Source organism: Somniosus microcephalus, chromosome 29 (genome assembly GCF_052327205.1).
Source record: "Somniosus microcephalus isolate GS21.2 chromosome 29, FLI_Smic_1.0, whole genome shotgun sequence".
NCBI lineage: Eukaryota > Metazoa > Chordata > Chondrichthyes > Squaliformes > Somniosidae > Somniosus > Somniosus microcephalus.
The window spans coordinates 43,792,722-43,802,628 of record NC_141015.1 but is presented as its reverse complement, the minus strand read 5'-3'; the positions used below and the strand labels follow the sequence as shown (position 1 = coordinate 43,802,628).

Below are 9,907 nucleotides of genomic sequence, written 5' to 3'. Positions count from 1 at the left end.
TAAACTATTGTTTAAATGCTGGGGATCGCCAGTGTTGGAATTTGCAATTTAAAGCGAATTTGCAAACATTTGCACGTGTTGCATGTTAGTGATAGAATTTTTTTTTAAAGGTGTCGGTCTATTGCATCAAGGTTTAAATGTGCAATTATATATAATTTACACACACACACAAAAAATGCACAGGAGTGATTGGTTGTGAGCCTTGTGTTGTTGCTGGGGATTGTGCTGGAGCTGGCGTGTGATGGTTGGGACTGAGTCAGTGACCCTCCCTTTGTTGGGTAGCCCCGGGGAGTGGTGCTAATGAATGGAGTGAGAGTGCGGGGCTCGCGTGGCCTCCCTCCCGCCTCATTAATTCGGGGCACGTTCCCGGCGCACGCTGCCCGCCCCCTCCCCCGGGACCCCGCCGGCCACGCACACGCTCTGCTCGTCTCAAAATAGGAAGAATGGAGGGGTGGCTGTAATTCAGTGCATGCGGCCGGCCAGCCTCCCTCCCCCTCCTTGCATTGCACCCCCCCCTCCCTCCCCTCGGTCCCACCGGGGACCTGCATTGTCCCGCTCGCTATATAAACCCACCCAGCTGCAGTCGTGTGCCAGACACGCAAGCATCACGAGATCCCACTTCACGGCTCGCCCAGAGGCCCCGGGGCAAGGACAGGCGTGTGCCACGGCCCTGGACACCCTCCAGCCGCCGGTAACCCTCCCTGGCCACTCACCCCCCACTCACTTCTGCACCACTGCACAGGTGGGTCCCGGTTGCGAGCGTTGCAATTCTTTATTCGCCTTAATTTTGTTGCAATTCTTTATTCGCCTTAATTTTGTTGCAATTCTTTATTCGCCTTAATTTTGTTGCAATTCTTTATTCGCCTTAATTTTGTTGCAATTCTTTATTCGCCTTAATTTTGTTGCAATTCTTTACTCGCCTTAATTTTGTTGCAATTCCCTATTTCCCTTAATTATGTTGCAATTCTACCTTTTTTCAGTTAAAAGCTGCGATGTGGGACATTATTGCACCTTGTATTTGCACCCAGCCCTAACTTATTGCAAATAGTGCTCTTTGCTTTATTGCCACGCTTCATGCTCCCAGTTTTTGCATCATTAAGTTCCCATTTATGTTTCTTTTGCAAGCTTTTATTGTTGAGACAATGAAGTGGATTTGGGGTTTGACCTGCTGCGTTCTGTGCAGTTACGGTGCTAATGTTTCTGGTCCTGTCTCCCTCTCTCTCTCAGGATGCCTCCCAAAACCGATTGCTCGCCCGTGTCGTTCAGCAGCGAGGGGGACCAGTATTTCACCCTCTCCGAGGAGGAGAGCGGCTCCTTCCACTCCAGCAGCCTCCTGTCCCCGGGCAGCGCCCCGACCCCGGGCCAGCCCGCCCACCGCCCCGGCTCCGGGGACGACGCTGGCGGATTGCGCTCCCGAAAAGCCGGGCTGGGCGCCGCCGAACCCAAGAAGCAGAAGGCGAAGAACCGCCCCAGGGTCAAGAGCGAAGCCACGGCCAGCAAGCAGAGGAAGAACCGGAGAATGAAAGCGAATGACCGGGAGAGGAACCGCATGCACAACCTGAACGACGCCCTGGACGCCCTGCGCGGAGTCCTGCCCACATTCCCGGACGACGCCAAGCTGACCAAAATCGAGACGCTGCGCTTCGCCCACAATTACATCTGGGCGCTGACGGAAACTCTGCGGATGGCGGATCAGGGGCGCCAGGACGGCGAGGGGCACCGGTACGAGGTGCCCAGCCCCCGGAGCCTCTGCTCGCCCTCCTCCTCCTCCTCCTCCTCCACAGACTGGGAATCCTCGCACTCCCCGGAAACTCTCAGCCCCCAGAGCTCCGCCGACGAGATATTCCTGTCGGTGCAGCCGGAGCGCATCCACCTCCTGCACAGTCCGCCCTTCGCCGGCTTTGTTTGACTTTAAGCTGTGCGATTTTCCTGGTCCGCTCTCTGTGCAGTTTTGCATCGTCGCTGCGCCGGTTGTAGGAAGACTAATTTTCTATCTAATCCCTCCCCAGGGGGGCGCCTGCGGTGCTGATGTTTTCTCTCAAGGTTTGCCTTATTCCTGGACTCTTTAATATTGCACTTTGCTGATGCTGTAAAAAGGGATGTTGATTTTAGATGTTGTGTCTGTGTGTTGAGGAGGAGATTGTGGAGAAACACAATCTCCCCCAGCGGAACTAGTTTAGAGACAGACTGTGAGCCCGGGAGACTCGGTCAGCTTGAAGAGGAGCGGGATTCCGGTGTGACTGACGGACTGGCGTATCTCTGGCGCACAGAAACATTTGCCTCTCCCACAAACACTAACAAATCGCGCTTTTATCTCCGAATTTCCGGCTAATTTTTGTGATTCGCAATGGTAAATTATATCGATCATACGTGCATTTTTATATTTATTGATAAATTTCCTACGAAATCTATATTTTGTATATAAGAGATTATTCCGCCGCGAGTTGAATGATTGTACAAACACGGCCTGCTTTGGGCAGTAATTTTTTTTTACATTGTAATAAAAAGATTGACTTTATTCGGTGGAGTTTGCGGTTCCCTCTGGTCTGGAGCAGATTAAACAGCGAAACTCTACTCGAGATTAACATTCACCAAACACTGAAATCCTGTTCGCCAGCTCTTTGATCTGTGACCTTCCTAATAGATTTACAAAGTGTCATCGCACAGGGCACGATGTGTTGAGTAGAGAATGTAGCGTCCGGTGTTGGAATATCGGGCGGACGGCGATGCGGTGAAATCTGGGCCAGAGTCACGCCGACAGTTACGCAGCGAATTGGACAAATGAAGGAGCGGCGAGGAATTTATAACTGCGGGAATTTAGGAGCTCGGCACGGGTCTAGATTGGACTGAGTGAATCTCCAAGGAGGAAATGCACCCCCCCCCCACCCCGCCCGAATCTCTTGCGCTTCCGCTGCGTCGGCCCGAACTTTGCGCACAGAGAAATGCGCTGGATCGGTGCTGGAAATGGATTCGGTGGGAGGTTTGTGTAAAGCGCGGGTCACACGGTGAGCAGACCCGAATCAGACACACGTTAACAGCCAGAGCTCCCCCCGGACTGGAGGAGGGAGAATGGGGAGAGGGAGGGGGGAGAGGGAGGGAGTGGGGAGGGAGAGAGTGGGGAAGAGGAGGGGGAGTGGGGAGGGAGAGTGGGGAGGGAGGGAGGGGGAGGGACAATGGGGAGGGAGAGTGGGGGGAGTGGGTAGGGAGAGTGGAGAGGGGGAGTGGGGAGGGAGAGAGTGGGGAGGGGGAGTGGGTGGGGAGGGGGAGTGGGTGGGGAGAGTGGGGAGGGAGAGTGGGAGGGGGAGTGAGAGTGGGGAGGGGGGGTGGGGAGGGAGAGTGGGGAGGGGGGGTGGGGAGGGGGGTGGGGAGGGAGAGGGGGGAGTGGGTGGGGAGGGAGAGGGGGTGGGGAGAGTGGGGAGGGAGAGAGTGGGGAGGGGGAGTGGGTGGGGAGGGGGAGTGGGTGGGGAGGGAGAGTGGGGAGGGAGAGTGGGGGGGGAGAGTGGGTGGGGAGAGAGAGTTGTGAGGGGGAGTGGGTGGAGAGAGAGTTGTGAGGGGGAGTGGGTGGGGAGAGTGGGTGGGGAGAGGGAGTGGGGAGAGAGAGTGGGTGGGGAGAATGGGGAGGGAGAGTGTGGGGAGGGAGAGTGGGGAGGGGTCGCTACTCACAACCTACCCCGGCCGGTGAGATCGGACCGTGCAGAGCCACTTCTATCCTTTACTAAACACTCACTTTTACAGAATCTGTGATGATATTTGGGTAAATTCGGCTCCGGAATCGCTGGCGTGTGGGGACCGGGCGCAGGGGAGCTTGGGGAATAAACTTGTCTGTGGGGATGAGATTCCCAATCCACTCCCAGTGAGGATGCTATTCCCAATCCACTCCCAGTGGGGATGTGATTCCCAATCCACTCCCAGTGGGGATGAGATTCTCAATCCACACTCTGTGGGGATGAGATTCCCAATCCACTCCCAGTGGGGATGCTATTCCCAATCCACTCCCAGTGGGGATGTGATTCCCAATCCACTCCCAGTGGGGATGAGATTCTCAATCCACACTCTGTGAGGATGCTATTCCCAATCCACTCCCAGTGAGGATGCTATTCCCAATCCACTCCCAGTGGGGATGCTATTCTCAATCCACTCCCAGTGGGGATGCTATTCCCAATCCACTCCCAGTGGGGATGCTATTCCCAATCCACTCCCAGTTCACACACATGCATCTCTGAGCGAGTTCCCCCAGGATACTCAAACCTACCCAGGTTTTGGCCCAACATCTCCAATCACTTGAGCCCAGAGGACAAGTGGGAATAACAGGAAGGAAGATTTCTCTCCAATCCGACCTCTGTAAAAGATTCCCGGTTTTTGTTGATTGAGTTATGAGAGAGGAAGGGAATTTGCCGGCGCTGTTCTGAGGATGAAGCGGGTTCCTGAGTGAAGGTTCACAGGTTCACCCGCTCTGTGTGCGGAACAAAAGCGGCTCTGAGGAGGAAGCCGGTTGTTATAACTTCCCCCAACCCGGTGAATTGAGGGACGGGGGAATCGGTGGGTTTGCAGGGTCCCTGCGCTGGCGGGCGGGCAGGAGCGGGGCAATGGAGCAGGAACCAGCCCCGGAGCCTGGGCTGATCCCTGGGCCGGGAGAGCTCGGGTTTACTGCCCCAGACTCGGGTAGAAAGTTGTCAAGCTTAATCTTAACAGAGCAGAAAGAACACAAACTATTCAATGATTTTCAGAGTTACAGCAACTTAATATTTACAAATAAAATACCGTAAAGAAAAGTGGATCAGGAGAAGGAAGGGAAGTGTAGGATGGCCGCATTTCTTTGGTACAGTTCCAGGCTGGAGCCGCAGAGAACACAAATACATTCGAATAAAGTTCAGTGGGAGGTTTAACAAGGCAGAAATACCCCAGTCCCAGCGGTGGCTGAAATAGTACAGATCACTCGTTAGAAATGTGTGTGTGAATGACAGAGAGAGAGAGAAACAGAGAAAGGGAGAGAGAGGGAGAGAGAGAGAGAGAGAGGGAGGGAGAGGGAGAGGGAGAGAGGGGGAGGTAGAGGGAGAGAGGGAGAGAGAGAGGGGGAGGTAGAGGGAGAGAGAGGGAGGGGGAGGGAGAGGGAGAGGTGGAGGGAGAGGGAGAGAGGGCGGGAGAGAGGGAGGGAGGGAGAGGGCTGAGAGGGTGGGAGAGAGAGAGGGGGAGAGAGAGAGGGAGAGAGAGAGGGAGGGAGGGAGAGGGCGAGAGGGTGGGAGAGAGAGAGGGGGAGGGAGAGAGAGAGAGGGAGAGGGGGAGAAGGAGGGAGAGGTGGAGAGAGAGAGGGGGGAGAAGGAGGGAGAGGTGGAGAGAGCGAGAGAGAGGTGGAGAGAAAGGGAGAGAGAGAGGGGAGAGAGGGCAGGAGAGAGAGAGAGAGAGGGAGAGAGAGAGGGGGAGAGAGAGAGGGGGAGAGAGAGGGGGAGCAAAAGGAAAAATATCTGTCATATTGGGCAGAAACAACAAAAACCCAAAGCAAACTCAATTGCTACTTGGCCCTAAACAGACAATACAACATGGCTGATTACCTGACCATGGTAAAGGATAGCAAACTGAGAAAAACCTTGACAATGTACAGACTTAGTGAACATAGCCTGGCGATCGAAAAAGGTAGACACAGGCAGACCCGGCTACCAAGAGAGGACAGGATATGCTCTCACTGCAGTCAGGGAGTGGAGGAGACAGAGATGCACTTCCTCACAGCTTGTAGAAAATATCAGGGCATAAGGGAGAATTTCTACCCAAAATTCACAAAAATATGCCCGGAATTCAGAAATTTGAATGATGGCCAAAAACTCCCATACCTACTAGGGGAAGAGAGAAATTGGGTAACCGTAGCGGCACACTATGTTACAGCTTGCCATAAACAGAGGGACAACCACTAAATATAAGAAAAGAGTATATACAAATTATATGAATGTATATTTATACACTCAGGGATATATCTGTTTATACACTGTATGGATAGATCTGTATTTTTGTGTAAAACCATGAATGTTTTTCGATGCTTTGGCAACATAAGATGTACCTTGTCATGCCAATAAAGCGATTTGAATTGAATTGAATTGAGAGGGAGAGAGGGTGGGAGAGAGAGAGAGGTGGAGAGAGAGAGGGAGAGAGAGAGGGGGGGAGAGAGAGGGAGGGGGAGAGAGGGAGGGAGGGAGGGAGAGAGGAAGGGAGGGAGGGAGGGAGAGAGAGGGAGGGAGGGAGAGAGTGAGGGAGGGAGGGGGAGAGAGAGGGAGGGAGAGAGAGAGAGACGGAGGAAGGGAGAGGGAGGGAAGGAGAGAGGTAGGGAGAGAGAGTGGGAGGGGAGGGGGAGGGAGAGAGAGAGAGAGAGAGGGAGGGAGAGAGGGAGAGGGAGAGAGAGGCAGAGAGAGAGAGGGGAGGGAGAGTGGGAGGGAGAGAGCGGGAGGGAGAGGGGGAGGGAGAGGGGGAGAGAGGAAGGAAGTGGGAGGCGGAGAGAGCATGAGAGGGAGGGAGGGAGAGAGAGGGAGAGGGAGGGTGAGAGAGAGAGGGAGAGAGAGGGAGAGGGATCGAGGAAGGAAGTGGGAGGCGGAGGGAGAGAGGGAGGGTGAGAGAGGCAGGGTGAGGGAGGGAGGGAGAGAGAGAGAGGCAGAGGGAGAGGGGGAGAGGGAGGGAGGAAGGAAGTGGGAAGCGGAGAGAGCGGGAGAGAGAGGGAGGGAGAGAGGGAGGAAGAGAGAATGAGGGAGAGGGAGGGAGGGAGAGAGGGAGGGAGGGAGAGAGGGAGGGAGGGAGAGGGAGGGAGAACGCGAGGGAGGGAGGGAGAGGGAGGGAGAGGGAGAGTGGGAGAGGGGGAGAGGGAGAGGGGGAGAGGGAGGGAGGGGGAGAGAGAGGGAGTGGGAGAGGGAGGGAGAGAGAAGGAGGGGAGGGAAAGAGAGAGGGAGAGAGAGAGAATGAGCGAGAGGGCGGGAGAATGAGGGAGAGGGCGGGAGAATGAGGGAGAGGGCGGGAGAGGGAGGGAGGGAGGGAGAGAGAGGGAGGGAGAATGAGAGGGAGGGAGAGGGAGAGGGAGAGAGGGGGACAGGGAGAGGGGGAGAGGGAGGGAGGGAGAGGGAGAGAGAGGGAGAGGGAGGGAGAGAGAAGGAGGGGAGGGAGAAAGGGAGCGGGAGGGAAAGAGGGAGAGGGAGAGAGGGAGAGAGAGATGGAGGGAGCGAGAGAGAGGGAGGGTGAGAGAGGGAGGGAGAGCAGGAGGGAGAGGGAGAGAGAGGGAGGGAGAGAGGGAGGGAGAGAGGGAGGGAGAGAGAGAGAGAGGAAGAGGGAGGGAGAGAGGGAGAGGGGGAGAGAGGGAGAGGGGGAGAGGGAGGAAGGGAGAGAGAGGGAGGGAGGGAGGGAGAGAGAGGGAGAACGAGATGGATGGAGGCTGTAATGTATATACCTTTAAGGGGGGAACTATCTTTTACAGCTCATGTATACTGCAGTACCGGCAGTGACCACACCTGTATCTAGCACTGAGTAGTAATCTGTACAGGCAGTTCCAGTGTGAGCCACGTTGAGTAAACACCTGCTGTACCGTTCTCCTGCAGCCTGTGTCTTATTATACACAGACACAACATTGGCGACAAGGCAAGTTCGAACCTACCTGCAACTCTGCATCACCTCCTGGGGATTCGTTCCTGGAGATCAGTAGATTGGAGGTCAAGGCCAGGGACTCAGGCGTCGACCACGGGCAACCGCCCAGTCATCCAGCAGAGACTCAAGAATTGCGGGGGAGGCTGTCGAGAGCCAGGCTTGGCTTTCCAGTCGAGGTGTTCCAGCGAAACGGGCTGGCAACAGGTAGTGCGCAGACCCTTCCCGGACAGCGGCGGGCTAGAGCCCGACCGAGCGGCACAGCAAAGGGCCGAGCAGCGTCGACGGGGGAGAGAGAGAGAGGGCAGAGCGCACAGGGCGCAGCTGGTGTTCAGGGGCCGAGCAGCGTTGAAGAGAGGGAGAGAGAGACACGCAGAAACCCACGAGGCGCTGCCATTGCCACGAGGACCGCCGAGGGCGGCATTGGCAGCAGCGCAGGAGAAGCGCGCGAAACCTACAGGGCGCCGCCATTGCCACGAGAACCGCCGGGAGCGGCGTTGGCAGCAGCGGGGGAGGAAGAAAAGTGCGAGAGACGCCATTTTAAGCCACTGGTAGACGCCATTTTAAACCACACCCAAAATGCCGAAGAGTGGCAGTATCACCGCATTTGACAATGAATTTGAAGATTGGACTACATATGTCGAATGAATAGAGGTATACTGCGAGGCAAATGAGGTGTCAGATGACAAGAAAGCGTCGGTATTGTTAAATTTAATGGGTGCAAAGACGTATGGTTTATTACGAAATCTAGTAACCCCAACGAAGCCAATGGAAAAGAGTTTTGAAGACATAGTAACGATACTACAGGAACATTTAAACCCCACACCGCTGCTGATAGATAGCAGAAAGATTCAAGTTTCACAAACGGAACCAGCATAAGGATGAAAGCAATGCTGATTATTTAACAGAACTGCGCAAACTATCGAAACACTGCCAGTTTGGAGCGGGACTGGCAGATACCTTAAGGGACAAGTTTGTGTGTGGGCTTCAAAATGAAGGAACCCAGAAACGGCTTTTATCTGAAATGGACCTTACGCTGGAAAAGGCTTTCAGCATTGCGGTATCATATGAAGCAGCAGCACGGGGCGCTGCAGAGATACAACAGAGACCGCAAGAATATGGCACAAACGAAATGTCATATGGAACAGAGAAGTGCTAGCGTTGCGGCTGAACAACACACGACCAGAATGATTGCTGGTTCAAAGACAAAGTGTGCAGACAGTGTGGAAAAGTAGGACACATAGCACGAGTCTGCAGGTCGGGAAAGAAAACCAGCAATAAGAAACCTACCAAAGAAAAGTACAAGAAGGTACATAAGATGACGGAGAATAGTTCAGACGAACAAAAGAGTGATAACAACTCTGAAAGCAGGGAACTGAGTTGTCTGAAACTACATAATGTGATCACAACGGAGGATCACCGAACCATTTGGGTCACTCTCAAGATAGCAGGAGTCCAGGTAAAGATGGAATTGGACACAGGATCAGCCCTAACAGTCATAAACCGACAGGACTACGAGCGGCTATTCTCACACATACCCTTGAGAGACACAAAAATTATTTTGAAGATGTACACGGGGCAAAAAGTCTACCCCAAAGGAAAAATAAGGGTGACCGTTATATATAACGGTAAGGAAACACCAAAACTAGACCTGTATGTATTGCAAGATGGAGGACCACCATTACTGGGACGTGAATGGATCCGGAAAATACAACTGGATTGGCATTCCATACAGGCACTAACTGTGGCTGACAAAAAGGATGACGACGTCACACCTGGGCGACTGTCAACGATCCTAACTGATGCGAAAGAAGTGTTCCAGCAAGGACTCGGAACACTAAAAGGCATGACAGCGCCGATTAAAATTGAAGAAAACGCAAGCCCAAAATTTTTTAAAGCCAGACCGATACCTTATGCGATCCGCCCAGCCATCGAAGCAGAGCTGGAGAGTCTGGAACGTTCAGGTGTACTGTCCAAGGTAGACTGGAGCGAGTGGGCTACACCCATCTTCCCTGTGATGAAAAAGTCGTTGAGCAGCACGCCTGGGGAACCAAGGAAGGTTCGCATCTGTGGGGACTTTAAGGTAACAGTGAACCCGGTCCTTCACACCGTACAATATCCACTTCCGCGGATTGAAGATATTTTCGCCTCGCTATCTGGAGGGAAACGCTTCACTAAGATTGATCTGGCCCAGGCGTATCTGCAAATGGAGGTAGAAGAAGCATCAAAAAAATACCTCACAATCAACACCCATAAAGTTCTCTACCAAACTAACCGGCTGGTATTCGGGGTAGCATCA

General features: G+C 54.0%; 1 protein-coding gene across 1 annotated transcript; it reads left to right on the top strand.

Annotated features, from left to right (window-relative positions):
• The first annotated feature begins 1,195 nt into the window (after positions 1–1,195).
• Positions 1,196–2,553, top strand: LOC147098697 (neurogenin-3-like). The gene has a single exon (XM_085970080.1). It carries the CDS (start codon positions 1,229–1,231, stop codon positions 1,907–1,909), a length of 681 nt encoding a protein of 226 aa, XP_085826206.1. The 5' UTR covers positions 1,196–1,228; the 3' UTR covers positions 1,910–2,553.
• Positions 2,554–9,907: the final 7,354 nt, after the last annotated feature.